The 16,599-nt window shown below is 30.6% G+C and overlaps 1 protein-coding gene across 1 annotated transcript; it reads right to left on the bottom strand.

Annotated features, from left to right (window-relative positions):
* Positions 1 to 2,213: 2,213 nt before the first annotated feature.
* Positions 2,214 to 10,297, bottom strand: LOC140040582 (isocitrate dehydrogenase [NADP], mitochondrial-like). The gene is made up of 9 exons (XM_072086628.1): positions 10,166 to 10,297; positions 9,200 to 9,294; positions 8,916 to 9,081; positions 8,340 to 8,500; positions 7,656 to 7,939; positions 6,258 to 6,409; positions 4,530 to 4,642; positions 3,918 to 4,108; positions 2,214 to 3,470 (listed from the first exon to the last, which is right to left on the bottom strand). The coding sequence occupies exons 1-9, from the start codon at positions 10,269 to 10,271 to the stop codon at positions 3,392 to 3,394; spliced, it is 1,347 nt and encodes a 448-aa protein (XP_071942729.1). The 5' UTR covers positions 10,272 to 10,297; the 3' UTR covers positions 2,214 to 3,391.
* Between the last annotated feature and the right edge of the window lie 6,302 nt (positions 10,298 to 16,599).

Below are 16,599 nucleotides of genomic sequence, written 5' to 3'. Positions count from 1 at the left end.
AAAAATCCTTGTACTATAGTACAGAAAAATTTTCAAAAATTTCCAAATTTCGACAATTTAATTTTTTTATATAACTGGTTACCATATCATAATTGATATGCGCAGAATCATACAATGTCTTCTGCGCATGTTAATTATAATATACCGTAGTAACCAGTTATGACGAAAAATAAAAAGGTCGAAATTGTTTTTGTAATTCTTGTACTATAGTAATTTCGACCCTTATATTTGATATATACCTTGATAGTTTAAAAGTATTGTTATACAATAATATTGGCATATAGGAGCACGGTATTGTGTTATTATGTCCTATAGATTCATAGCAAGCAATTATGTAAAAAAATAAAGGGTCAAAATCGCGTTATTTTTTTTTAAACAAGGCCATATACATGGCTGCAATCAAATTTGAGTTAGTGTTTACCTATCGACCAACAGACCGGCATAGTCAGCTGTAGAGTCGCGTTGCACGTGACTAAAAATCCTTGAATTATTATAGTACAGAGACATTTGAAAAAATTGGCAAAATATGAACCTTTTCAAAATGCAATTGTTATGCAGGTAATGACCATATTTTGCGTTATCATCTTCAGTTATGTCAAAACAATTAAAGGGTCGAAATTTTGGCAAAATTGGTTATTTTCAAAAGTCAAAGATTGTTATGTATTGGCATATTTGCGTTATCATCGTATTATGAAGTCGTAACTGGTTACCTGTGAAAACTTTTTCAGATCACATATGATGTAGTCAAGAAATGGTAGAACAAGATTACTTTTGTCTTGCTAATATCTATTAGCTAATATACAGGCCTATTATGATGTACCTGGAATATAAAAGAAACATTTCATGAACACTAACAATAAAAGAGCAAAATATCATTTAAAATCATTAACATTTTGGCGACAGTATTGCAAGATGCGCATGTATTACGGTATCATCTTTATGATGATGCAGGAGGAACCGAACTGATTAATTAATTAATTATCATCATTCATATGGATGTTTACAGAAAATTGATGTACAGTAGTATATATATTTAGTCAAACAATTTGCAAATGTTGACTCTTATTTTCCGATATTTTAGTCATGTTTAAAAAAAAATACAATTAAATATATAACTAAGATGCATAAATGTCATTTGCCGATAATTAATGAGAATCATAAATAGTATACTTTATTATACGGTTTAATGGTAAAAGTTATAATATAATATGTATTATTACTTCTAATATGCATTTCATTATTGTAGTTTTAACAACACCAAAAAAAAAACAGTCATTTGTGTAAGTGTTCTTTTATTGTACTTGGGCCTAGTTATGTATTTGTGCACATTTACTCCATCGGCAATCTATCTATAAAAGAAGTATTAATCTTTAGTAAATTAGAATTTTATTGGCTTAGTTATATAAATATACATCAACTGAATGCAATTAATCAATTTAATAGTAAGTAGCATGTCTGAACTAATTAAGGTAATGCAGATATACAGTATTAATGATGATAAACATATTTGCCATAAATTGGTTTTGGATATAATAACGGAAAAGGTAGATTAAAGTTGATATATTGCATTTCAGTATTTAAAAAATGTGAAACTGACATTAATATATTTTTACAATTAAAATTGCGGTCTCCATTAGTTTGTATAGCGTTTTCTACAGAGCCCGTTCGTATCCAAGATTCCAAATGGTCGACAGAACTTTTGCCGACGAAGTACTATCAATTATATAAGTATAATCTTCATGTTATGTAGTCATGGTAACCAGAATACATTTAAAGATATATTTTCCCACTAAATACATTTTTTTTGTTGAATATGCCATTTACATGTCACGTAATAGTTATTCACTTTGACCAAAAACTGGATCGGGGAAAGAAATGTAATTTAAAGCAATACTATCAGACAATGGTTTTTGGTTAAAATGTTTTCGTTTGTCTTTTTATAAGTGAAATAATATTGTTTTGCCTATTGAAAGTCTGATTTTATCTTTATTTTTTCATGTTTTTGGCAGACAATACATCTTTAAAGTTTCAAATCTTGGATACATATGCACCAAGACTTTCAACTAATTGGAGGGATTGTTAGGATGCATTCTGAATGGTAGATTCAGAAAGACTAGGTGCAGTCTGTACGGGAATGTCTTAGAAATCAAATTGTATTATAAAGAAAAGTAAATTGTTTATTTAATAGACATATTCTAAATTAGCAAAAAAATATAACACACCAAACTGGACATTTTCCACAGCAATTTATTACATTATCTTCTTAAGCACACTGTGTGACCATCATAATTATTAATAATACTGGATTAGGACTAATTATATCAGTCATTGGCATATTAAGCATTTTGTCCTCTATAAATGTATTGAATGGACATGGACAATAATACTATTTAAGTAAATTGTAAATTACATGATTTATGCGAGTTTTATATTTCACGCAAACTAAATGACAATATGAGTATCTTTGTTACTCAATTATTGAAATTAGTTGTCTAACTTAAGTTGGCTCTTATTTATACAAACATTTACGTAACTATTTAATACTTTAAGTGCTTTTATGTGAAATTATTTATAAAGAACTTGCACAATTGTCAAATTATATGAAAATAAAGTAAAAATTTCATATTTATTTGCGCATAAATGCATATGTAATAAATAGGAAATGACAGTCTTATAAAATGACAAAGTAACTTAAGTCATATAAAATGACAAAGCAACTTAAGTCATATAAAATGACAAAGCAACTTAAGTCATATAAAATGACAAAGCAACTTAAGTCATATAAAATGACAAAGCATCTTAAATCATATTAACTTAAGTCATACAAAATGACATTAGAAGAAATAAAATATCTAAAATTGGCACAAACTTATGATGAAGCGGAAAAGATTACTGCATATGGTACGACAAATATTATCCAATATTTATAGAAAATAGTACTGTACCAATGTGATTAAATTACAGCAAACTAGATCGATAGCTTTAGTTTAAATTCTAGACACAACAATTAATCAAACTTGTTCATAACATAAGCTGCAAAAGTCTGTTTGTAAAATACAAAGGAAAGTTTGTAAATAAATGTGAACATTTTAAATTATCAAATTACCCAAATGGCCAAAATTGGCAGAAATTAGGGTATGGCATGTTTTTACTATTCTGGGCTTAGAATAGTCCTGAGTTAGGGTTACACATACTTAGATCAAGTTTAATTTTTTAAATAGCCTCAATTAGCTGAGAGAATTATTACTCAGTAAAATAGAAATTATTTTTAGTTTTAATTAATTAATTGTACCCACGTTTTACATATTTATTAAAAATATACACATTTAATTTACAAATTCAGTTGCATTTTACTTTTTAAACTGCTTGCAACCACTGGCAATCTGGTCATTTATTTCAGTTGTTTATTAAGGTTCTCTGCAATAGCAGCTAAAAAGTCCATTGTTTGAAGAAAATGCTCAGGTTTGACACTGCAAAATAATTGAACAATAAAACAAATGTAAACATAACTTAAATTTACATTACTCCATATTATTATTACATTATTTATTATATTAAATGGGACGCCCAAACACAAAACAGTCACATGCTTTTTTCTGGTATTCTCATTTTTAAGTTGGATGATACAGAATTCATCTGATGTGAATATTAATTAATTAAAAGTGATTCAATTAATGATTTGATGATTTCCATTGAATGTGTTCTATTTTGTTTACCAAAGTTAGGTTTCACAATAAAATGTGAGAATAGACCGAATCCAAAACACAGATAAACATAACACACACTAAACCAGGTAAATTATCAGATCTGCCAATTCACCCAATTCAGTCAGGTTTCACTGAATTTTAACAACTTGAACCAGTTCTGAATTATATTAACAAAGGCTTAAACTTGTTAAACTAAAATATGGCACTTACTTCTTAATTCCATGGATGCACCCAGCTAAATCTTTGGTCATCTTGCCAGAATCTATTGTATCTACACACACCTTCTCCAATGTTTGGCAGAAGTGTTTCAGGTCATCATTGCCATCTAGTTTAGCACGGTGTTCCAATCCTCTAGTCCAGGCAAAAATACTGGCTACTGGATTAGTACTAGTTGAGTTACCCTGCATATACATACAAAGAATATACAATATTAAATTTGCATGTATAGAGGTTCATAATGCCAAATATGGGCAGTATTTAATAGGCAGTTTGTGCAACATCCGTATACGTATGGGTGAAATTTGGGTAGTACGTCACACATTCTGTGTAGCTTGACATCAATACCATATTTGATACTGATTTCGATTCGTTTGAACGTGCAGATTGCATTTCACACATTCAAGAATATTGAAAATGAAGTTGGCACACATGAAATTTTACCAGCAAAATTATTCAAGAAAATTCAGACAGAGTATTAGTATAACAATGTTTCAAGAAAACGACAAAGAAGTATAACATGTTGGCTTGGCCTTGGCTAGACCAAGATATGTATACGCGAGTTTTCCCAAACTCTCCATTATACCACTATTAGTTTATACAAACCTTTTGATGTTCCCTGTAATGCCTGGTGACTGTACCATGAGCTGCCTCTGATTCAATTGTCTTACCATCTGGACACACTAGTACACTAGTCATTAGACCAAGAGATCCATAACCTGAAACAATGCAATTTTGATGTTAGTATGCGGTACCTATTTTCCAAGTATTGTGTACCATGCTTTACAAGTTTAAATGACATTCACTGTTTAAATCTCGGTCTACACTATCAAACTTCATGTGACAAAAAAATGTGATGTGCCCACATAATTATGGATGATGATGTCATATTACTATCATATTTGGGCAAATCATACTTTTTTGTCCAAGTACAGTCAACTCTCCCAAAACCGGAATTCATGGAAAACCGGACTTTTTTGGAAGGCCCAATTTGTCCCTATTCTAAATGTACTGTAATTTATTATGAAAACCGGAATACCCAATTCCGGACAAATTATGAAGTACAAAACATGAAAATTAGCGTCTGAAAACCGGACTGACAGTTAAAAAACTCCAAATATTTACGAAAACAACGTAACATCGTCGTCGCTGACTCGGATTCAATACATTCACAATGTACAAAAGCTTTTAACCATACCCTGACCAGACCATGCATGAAGTGCGCGACGTTTCGCGGTACGATCAAATAATGTTGCCATGGAGCGCTACACTGATTGACAGGTCAGTTCATTGTTAACCCACGAAGCGCGGCAATTGCTTTGTTGCGTATCGAACTGCGGTGGAGCGCTATGTCTTAATGTCTATTGTTTTTAGCAGGGAGTTGTTAACAACTCCCTGTTTTTTAGCATATGAATTGTTTTTTAATAAAGTTCAATTTACATTCCACTTTGTGTCTTTGTTTTGTTTAAATTATTGTTAAATTCACAATTGCAATAGGACTTTAAAAAGGAATGTTTCACTAAAAATGTGCATCATTATAAATTTGGAAATCATTATGGCAAAACGTAAACGGAATGAACTTGACTTAACTAGTGTTAATAAACTTTGGAATGTTACCAATTAATTATTGTCATTATTGCTTGGCTCGTTTATTGCTATCAAATTACGTCAAAATAAAGGAGCTTAAAAAACATGTGGTCTAAGTGTGGGTGTTTTTATTTGATTATGACACCTCTGCACATGCGCATCAATCAAAGCCCCGCTCTGCTATTTTTATCACCCATGCTGCTGCTAGTCTCGCGATAAACAATAAACGACCAAAATTATGTTCACCGTACGTACGTAGGCCTAGCCTAGGCCTTTTTGCCGCTAAAAACACATTGAGAAACAATGATTTACTACTGTAACATGTTTTATTGGTACAGTAAATAATGTAACTTTTAAAAAAGGTAAATTGAATTAGCTTAATATTAATAAAGTAGGCCGTACCGGGCAGCATTCAGACCGGTGATTCAAAGCATTTTCAGTGACAACGTGATGACTTTAAAAATATGTTTTCAGGAAACCGGACTTTTGAAAAACCGGAAAATATATGCCCGCCCAAGGGTGTCCGGTATTGGGAGAGTTGACTGTAGTTAGATAGTGTAGACAGAGCTTTTTTTTTTGGGCTGAGATTTTGACTACTATAGAATGTGCAGAAACAGGTCCCTAAAAAATTAGTTATTAATGTATACCGTTTCATACTCTCCTGTTAAATTTGAATTTATTTAAAAAAATAGTCTAACAGTATATAAATCAAAAGCACAACATGTCTGAATTTGTTTTTTGTTTTACCTTGAGCAACAATATCCGACTGTACATCTCCATCATAATTCTTGCATGCCCACACAAATGCTCCGGATGACTTTACAGCCTGGGCAACCATATCATCTATCAATCGATGCTCATACCAAATGTTGGCAGCTTCAAATTGCTTTACATAGTCTCTGAAACATTAATGAAATAATAACAATTATTAATAAAAAGTTTGTAGAGTACATATGTATTGAATTATTCAATTTACTATTTTAGACTGTCTCATAATTCATTATATAACATAGCCTATGTAAATACGCGAACGTGATTGGTTGAAACTGCATCACATGACTACCGCTGCGAGGATCGTAAATCGTATATATCCTCGAGAACGATGATATTGACTGTGTAATTTTCGCGTAATTATCGTGTCCCCTGTCATTAATCATATAAATTCTCGAGTTCGATGATATTGACTGTGTAATTTTCGTTTGCAACACTCGCGTTTGCCGATAAATAAACAAAAGTCATCTACTGGATCTTGAACTCGGGATGGAATTGTCACTCCATCACAAGACAACGCTTCAACCGCTGCGCCACGGAACTCGCTTGAAGAAATTAATCTTTTAAACTATTTAAGCTATGCATACATAGCGCCCTCATTTGTTATTAGTCCTCCCTAAATGTGATGAAACACCGTTTGTGATTGGTCAATACTCACGGTAGTAACCTAGTAACTAGTACGCGCTGAACATCCGGCGATTTGGCTCCTCGAAGAGAAGAAGACGAATTGTTTATTCGGCCTACCTAATTATAATATTATTATTAATAGGCTTATTGATGGAAATTCTTCTGTTAATTTAAACGACCTAGACCTAAGTGAATATTTTATTGCCAAGGAATCATTAATTAGTAATTATCTGTATATTATTCTTCGCAAGGTAAGGTGTCTAGGCAGGCTTGTTTACATACAATACAAATACTAGTATAGGAGGCCTAGCCTAGCTTCACCCAACCCAGCAGACTTGTTCTTGGCTATATAATATAACAGATATCGCCTTTTATATCGGTAAAATATAAGATTTGACATCCCCTCGGGAATGATATTAAGTTCTCAGGAAATATATATTCCCTCAAACTTAATATTATTCCCTCGGGGATGTCAAATCTTATATTTAACCTCTAAGCAGTCAATATCTGTATAATATATTCTTTAAGTTTTCTATGTATAATTGTGGTAAAAGAAAATAACTGTTAAGCTCTGTCTACACTATCAAACTTGATGGGATGTGCCCATATATGGACATGATAATATTTGGGCACATCGGATTTTTTTTTGTCAAACTAGTTTGATAGCGTAGACAAAGCTTTACAAAAATAAGTGCACCTCTTTTTTACATAATTTTGGGAGAAGCAGGAATACATTATAAAACTAACTTTTCATATATTTCCTGAAAGATGTCCTTGAAACGGCCATCATATCTCTTCAAAATGGTGTTCTTAGTGCTCATGTAAAGAGGCCATTTTTTCATGAGTGAATACTGGAAGCATGCGTGTGCAAAGCCAGCGATTGACTCATCGGTATTGTACATTCCCATGCCACATCCTCCAGCACCGGTGAAGTTGTACACTTCCCAAGTCTGCTTGTCACCACCGTCTGATGGAGTAAATGTCATTTCAAACTTTCCAGGTCCAGGAGCAACGAAATCGGTCGCTTTGTACTGAACAAACAAAAGATTTTTATGTATTAAAAACAAAGTTATATCAGCTCACAAACATATTACCTCAAATACTGACACATATGTCTGTTTCCAGGTTTATACCATAATGTAATTATCATTTTCATATATGTAAAGTCCCATGCATCTGACGTGAGGCTCACACTTTCTGAACTAAAATCTCAAGCTTTTTCTCAAATCTAAATTTTTTACTTCAAATTACTTGAAAAAGTAAAAATTCTGTTGTTTATCATGCATAGAATCACCGAAAACAACATAAAAATATTTTTTGGAAGTTTCAAGCCATGAACTTTTGGACGTTTTCATAAATGGGAAATTTCAAGCTATCAGCAAGCTCAAACTTGTCACATGTATGTATTTTAGTTTGGTATTCATTTCAAACCTGATCTCCAAATGCATGACGACCGATAACAATTGCCTTTTCCCATCCTGGAACAAGACGGGGAACTGCCTTGCAAATGATTGGTTCGCGGAAAACTGTACCGCCAAGGATGTTACGTATGGTGCCATTTGGACTCAACCACATCTTCTTCAACTTAAATTCTGACCAAAAAAAACCAGAAATGACAACTAATATTTAGCATAAGTTTGTAATAATAAATAAATCTTATTCCCTTCATACAGTATTCATGATATGGATCTAGAGGTAGTGATGTAGCCACGAAAAATAAAGTGTTCCGGTTTTCGCAAGAAAAGGAGAACAATCTTTGTTCAAAGGCCTCTGTAGAAAAGTCGTCAGGTTGAAACTTTATCAAGAGGTGGTAGGTCTCAACAAGTTAACGGTAGGTGGGAAAAAAAGATTTAGACTTTCATGGTAGGTGTCAACTGCCAGCTCAATCACAATCTATGTTCCCGAGTACATCCACACATGGGCTAAAGTGTCAACTACGCCAGGAACATCATACAGAAAAAGAGACAACTTGCACAATGGGTACAATTTACAGCTTAAAGACTATACCTTCAACACGCTCCTCGTCTGGGGTGATTGTAGCGCACTTAATACCAACATTGTGTTCTTTAATAGCCAAAGCAGCATCAATGGTTACTTGATCATCAGTTTGGTCTCTGTACGGTAATCCAAGATCATAATATAAGCAATCTACTTTCAAATAGGGGAATATAAGCTGAAAGTACACAAACACATTCAATTAATATTAATATCAATATGCTACAATATATTACAAAAATACTGTATCATGCAATTGAAAAATAATCGTTTACAAAATCATGGCATGCTCTTACAGTTTCCTTGATTTTTTCCCAAATGACTCTGGTCATTTCATCGCCATCAAGTTCTACAACAGGCTTTGCTACTTCAATACGTTTGTTCGTTGAGTCTAAATAAGATAAAATCATTGAATTAAATTCTTTTGTAATATTAAATTTAATGAATATATTATTACTATGAAACATAAATCATACATAGAGAGGATTAGGTTCAATCTATTTAGGAGTCAAGTTGGTTATCTTATATCTCATATTTCACAGTTTCTTCTTGATTAAATTAAGTTGCTTAATGTTCGCAAATTAAATCCAGAGTCTCCAAACCAAGGTCTGCAGTGTTAAAATTAATTGCATTAATTATCTGTAAAAAAGTGAAGGTCATTCATATTTTGAGATACTACTGTACATGTATTTTTAGAAATTTCTCAAACACACATGCTTGCTATATTCACTGTAAAATAGGACTGGGGTGAATGCAACATTTGTAATGTCCAATAAAATAAATGTTTGGGGATCAATATTTATGCCTTGCAAAATGTATAACAAGTAGGATACGACTATAGAAAGCCTTTTAAATTTGATGTAATTATTTTAGGATGTAGAGGATATCATGATGCATTCTGTGACTGTGATCTTATTACTCACTTCCACTATCCAGGCCACCTCTTATAATATAGAACACATCAAACAGGGATTTGTTTTCTTTGATTTCAGTCAGGGTTACTTATAAAATCATGTAACGTTTGGAGGATTAGGCCTATGTAATTGGTTAAACCTAATCTGTTAAATAATCACAATTTTTCACTCAAAAAAATCATGCGGCCCTCTTTATTTCGTAGGACGCCGTGCGTGTGGGGCCTTTGTCCCCGGTAAGCCCAGACTAAAAAAGGCCTACACAAATATGCATAGCTAGCCTAGCCTAACTAGAGGCCTAGCAATTCATTCATAATAAATAACATAAACGAAGCATGTATTTAAACTTACATTCTCTATTATTTGATGCATTGCATACCCCTATAGTACATCTTGTATTGAGAATTCTTGGAAGACCTCCAACAGTCCTGAAAATATTGGCTAATTTGCTTGCCATTTTGTTAGAAGTATTACTCTGCAGACAGGAGCTATATTGTGTAGTCGTTTTTTGATAACTGAGAACTATCAGTGTGTATCATCCTCGTACATAATTGTTTCTTAGTTGTAATAAAGATCACATTATTATAACATCTAGCATGTTATTATAATATATAAATTAATAGGTATCAATACTAATATTTTTATTTTCAAAAAAATTCGATAAGTAATTTAATAACACTAAAACAACATTCTTAATATAACAAATGATATGCAGTACTACTAAATCAATGTCTAATTGCATTGTACAGTATTATGATCAGTGTAGTTACAATTTGATAACTGAGCACGCATCTTTTAATATCTACCTCATCAATAATTAGCATTGATATCATATATCACATTGTTGGATATGATCAGTGTAGTCATAATTTGATAACTGAGCACGCATCTTTTAATATCTACCTCATCAATAATTAGCATTGATATCATATATCACATTGTTGGATATGATCAGTGTAGTCATAATTTGATAACTGAGCACGCATCTTTTAATATCTACCTCATCAATAATTAGCATTGATATCATATATCACATTGTTGGATATGATCAGTGTAGTCAGAATTTGATAACTGAGCACGCATCTTTTAATATCTACCTCATCAATAATTATTTTTAATAATCTATATCACATTGTTCGATATGATCAGTGTAGTCATAATTTGATAACTGAGCATGCATCTTTCAATATCTACATCATCAATAATTATTATTAATAATCTATATCACACTGTTGGATATGATCAGTGTAGTCAGAATTTGATAACTGAGCATGCATCTTTCAATATCTACATCATCAATAATTATTACTAATAATCTATATCACATTGTTCGATATAATCAGTGTAGTCAGAATTTGATAACTGAGCACGCATCTTTCAATATCTACATCATCAATAATTATTATTAATAATCTATATCACACTGTTGGATATGATCAGTGTAGTCAGAATTTGATAACTGAGCACGCATCTTTCAATATCTACATCATCAATAATTATTACTAATAATATATCACATTGTTGGATATGATCAGTGTAGTCAGAATTTGATAACTGAGCACGCATCTTTTAATATCTACCTCATCAAAAATTATTATTAATAATCTATATCACATTGTGTGATATTATCAGTGTAGTCAGAATTTGATAACTGAGCACGCATCTTTTAATAGCTACCTCATCAATAATTAATGTTAATAATCTAAATCACATTGTTGGATATGATCAGTGTAGTCAACATTTGACAACTGAGAACGCATCTTTTAATATCTACCTCATCAATAATTATTACTAATAATATATCACATTGTGCGATATGATCAGTGTAGTCAGAATTTGATAACTGAGCACGCATCTTTTAATATCTACCTCATCAATAATTATTATTAATAATCTATATCACATTGTTGGATATGATCAGTGTAGTCAGAATTTGATAACTGAGCACGCATCTTTTAATATCTACATCATCAATAATTATTAATAATAATCTATATCACATTTTGGGATATGATCAGTGTAGTCATAATTTGATAACTGAGCACGCATCTTTTAATATCTACCTCATCAATAATTGTTATTAATATCTTATATCACATTGTTGGATATGATCAGTGTAGTCATAATTTGATAACTGAGCACGCATCTTTAAATATCCACCTCATCAATAATTATTATTAATAATCTATATCACATTGTTGGATATAATCAGTGTAGTCATAATTTGATAACGGAGCACGCATCTTTCAATATCTACATCATCAATAATTGTTATTAATATCTTATATCACATTGTTCGATATGATCAGTGTAGTCATAATTTGATAACTGAGCACGCATCTTTAAATATCTACCTTTTAATAATTAATATTAATAATCTATAGCACATTGTTTGATAGGATCAGTGTAGTCATAATTTGATAACTGAGCACGCATCTTTCAATATCTACCTCATCAATAATTATTATTAATAATCTATATCACATTGTTGGATATAATCAGTGTAGTCATAATTTGATAACTGAGCACGCATCTTTTAATATCTACCTCATCAATAATTATTATTAATAATCTATATCACACTGTTGGATATGATCAGTGTAGTCAGAATTTGATAACTGAGCACGCATCTTTTAATATCTATCTCATCAATAATTATTATTAATAATCTATATCACACTGTTGGATATGATCAGTGTAGTCAGAATTTGATAACTGAGCACGCATCTTTAAATATCTACCTCATCAATAATTATTATTAATAATCTATATCACATTGTTGGATATATGATCAGTGTTAGTAATAATTTGATAACTGAGCACGCATCTTTCAATATCTACCTCATCAATAATTATTATTAATACTCTACATCACATTGTTGGATATGATCAGTGTAGTCATAATTTGATAACTGAGCACGCATCTTTCAATATCTACATCATCAATAATTATTAATAATAATCTATATCACATTTTGGGATATGATCAGTGTAGTCATAATTTGATAACTGAGCACGCATCTTTTAATATCTACCTCATCAATAATTGTTATTAATATCTTATATCACATTGTTGGATATGATCAGTGTAGTCATAATTTGATAACTGAGCACGCATCTTTAAATATCTACCTCATCAATAATTATTATTAATAATCTATATCACATTGTTGGATATAATCAGTGTAGTCATAATTTGATAACTGAGCACGCATCTTTCAATATCTACATCATCAATAATTATTATTAATATCTTATATCACATTGTTCGATATGATCAGTGTAGTCATAATTTGATAACTGAGCACGCATCTTTAATTATCTACCTTTCAATAATTAATATTAATAATCTATAGCACATTGTTGGATATGATCAGTGTAGTCATAATTTGATAACTAGCTGAGCACGCATCTTTTAATATCTACCTCATCAATAATTAATGTTAATAATCTATATCACATTGTTGGATATGATCAGTGTAGTCATAATTTGATAACTGAGCACGCATCTTTAAATATCTACCTCATCAATAATTAATGTTAATAATCTATATCACATTGTTGGATATAATCAGTGTAGTCATAATTTGATAACTAAGCACGCATCTTTTAATATCTACCTCATCAATAATTATTATTAATATCTTATATCACATTGTAGGATATGATCAGTGTAGTCATAATTTGATAACTGAGCACGCATCTTTCAATATCTACATCATCAATAATTATTAATAATAATCTATATCACATTTTGGGATATGATCAGTGTAGTCATAATTTGATAACTGAGCACGCATCTTTTAATATCTACCTCATCAATAATTGTTATTAATATCTTATATCACATTGTTGGATATGATCAGTGTAGTCATAATTTGATAACTGAGCATGCATCTTTAAATATCTACCTTTCAATAATTAATATTAACAATCTATAGCACATTGTTTGATAGGATCAGTGTAGTCATAATTTGATAACTGAGCACGCATCTTTCAATATCTACCTCATCAATAATTATTATTAATAATCTATATCACATTGTAGGATATGATCAGTGTAGTCATAATTTGATAACTGAGCACGCATCTTTCAATATCTACATCATCAATAATTATTAATAATAATCTATATCACATTGTTGGATATGATCAGTGTAGTCATAATTTGATAACTGAGCACGCATCTTTTAATATCTACCTCATCAATAATTAATGTTAATAATCTATGTCACATTGTTGGATATGATCAGTGTAGTCATAATTTGATAACTAAGCACGCATCTTTTAATATCTACCTCATCAATAATTATTATTAATATCTTATATCACATTGTAGGATATGATCAGTGTAGTCATAATTTGATAACTGAGCACGCATCTTTCAATATCTACATCATCAATAATTATTAATAATAATCTATATCACATTTTGGGATATGATCAGTGTAGTCATAATTTGATAACTGAGCACGCATCTTTTAATATCTACCTCATCAATAATTGTTATTAATATCTTATATCACATTGTTGGATATGATCAGTGTAGTCATAATTTGATAACTGAGCACGCATCTTTAAATATCTACCTCATCAATAATTATTATTAATAATCTATATCACATTGTTGGATATAATCAGTGTAGTCATAATTTGATAACTGAGCACGCATCTTTCAATATCTACATCATCAATAATTATTATTGATATCTTATATCACATTGTTCGATATGATCAGTGTAGTCATAATTTGATAACTGAGCACGCATCTTTCAATATCTACCTCATCGATAATTATTATTAATAATCTATATCACATTGTTGGATATGATCAGTGTAGTCAGAATTTGATAACTGAGCACGCATCTTTTAATATCTACCTAATCAATAATAATTATTAATAATATTTATATCACATTGTTCGATATGATCAGTGTAGTCATAATTTGATAACTGAGCACGCATCTTTCAATATCTACCTCATCAATAATTGTTATTAATATCTTATATCACATTGTTGGATATGATCAGTGTATTCATAATTTGATAACTGAGCACGCATCCTTAAATATCTACCTCATCAATAATTATTATTAATAATCTATATCACATTGTTGGATATACTCAGTGTAGTCATAATTTGATAACTGAGCACGCATCTTTCAATATCTACATCATCAATAATTATTATTAATATCTTATATCACATTGTTCGATATGATCAGTGTAGTCATAATTTGATAACTGAGCACGCATCTTTCAATATCTACCTCATCAATAATTATTATTAATAATCTATATCACATTGTTGGATATGATCTGTGTATTCATAATTTGATAACTGAGCACGCATCTTTCAATATCTACCTCATCAATAATTATTATTAATAATCTATATCACATTGTTGGATATGATCTGTGTATTCATACTTTGATATAACGCATCTTTTAATATCTACCTAATCAATAATAATTATTAATACTTAATGTTGGATATGATCAGTGTGATTTTGTTAGATTTACTGTATACAAGAGATCGAGTCGATGGGTTTTGAAAATGTGTTATTCTTTTGTTCCAATTACCCTCTTGATTTGTATCCGTTTTCTGTTTAAATTTATACTTTTAAGAACGCATCGTTTATGATGAACGTGTAAAAATAAAAATATTCCATATCTTTTTATGTTTGATATGTATTGTAGGGGCCATCATGAGACATGCTTTGGCTTCTATTGAGGGTCCCAGTTCTTCTTAACAGAATAAATGTGCAGTGAATAAATAATTTGATAAATGAGGACGTGTGTTTTAACATCGATCTATACAGACCGTAATACTCTTCCAGAAATGATATGTTGTTATAATAGGCCTATGACCAATTTCCATTACATTAATAATTCAATTAAGATTGGAAATGTGTCAGAAATACTAAAGAAATCCAGTAATCTTATTGATTAATAATTATTTATACCATTTCAGAAAACTAAACTTGCAGCCAATCAAAAAGCTGCTGTACTGTATAAGTAGGGAATTTTAAGTAGGAGTTGTTTTAAATGTCATTGGTCTCGGCTAATCAGTTATTGCCATTTATGATAGCCATCTTTATTACCAAACAATATTAAAATATAATTACTTCCTTCACTTTTTACAACCTAGTTTGTGTTTTAAAATGTCAATTTTGGATAAATTTACAGATTTTACCATTTAAACTGCGTAAACTTAATGCAAACTTTAAAAAAACACCCACAAACATCATCCAAACAACTTAATATTGATTATACCACTACAAGAACTATAAAAGAGGACAATTTATGAAATCATTTCATTGAAATAGCTCTAGGTTTGATATTTTAGGGTGAAAATGTCAATTTTGGATAAATTGACAGATTTTACCATGTAAACTGTGCAAACTTTAAAAAAACACCCAACAAACATCATCCAAACCACTTAATATCGATTATACCACTACTAGAACTATAAAAGAGGACAATTTATGAAATAATTTTTATTGAAATAGCTCTAGGTTTGAATTTTTAGGGTAAAAAATGTCAATTTTTGATAAATTTTCAGATTTTACCATGTAAACTGCGTAAACTTAATGCAAACTTAAAAAAACACCCCACAAACATCATTCAAACCACTTAATATTGATTATATCACTACTAGAACTGTAAAAGAAGACAATTTTTGAAATCAATTTATTGAAATAGCTCTAAGTTTGACTTTTTAGGGTGAAAAATGTCAATTTTGGATAAATTTACAGATTTTACCATTTAAACTGCGTAAACTT

The sequence above is a fragment of the Antedon mediterranea genome, chromosome 2 (assembly GCF_964355755.1).
Source record: "Antedon mediterranea chromosome 2, ecAntMedi1.1, whole genome shotgun sequence".
NCBI lineage: Eukaryota > Metazoa > Echinodermata > Crinoidea > Comatulida > Antedonidae > Antedon > Antedon mediterranea.
The sequence above is the reverse complement of the archived record's forward strand: the minus strand, read 5'-3'. Positions and strand labels throughout refer to the sequence as shown.

What these genes read in the sequence shown, in the direction of transcription:
- LOC140040582 (XM_072086628.1), bottom strand. Translation starts at nt 10,271, where the DNA reads ATGGCAAGCAAATTAGCCAATATTTTCAGGACTGTTGGAGGTCTTCCA. An exon ending in GGGAAAAAATCAAGGAAACT is followed by an intron (nt 9,082 to 9,199) that starts GTAAGAGCATGC and finishes GTGTACTTTCAG; the next exon opens with CTTATATTCCCCTATTTGAA. An exon ending in AGACGAGGAGCGTGTTGAAG is followed by an intron (nt 8,501 to 8,915) that starts GTATAGTCTTTA and finishes TTTTTTGGTCAG; the next exon opens with AATTTAAGTTGAAGAAGATG.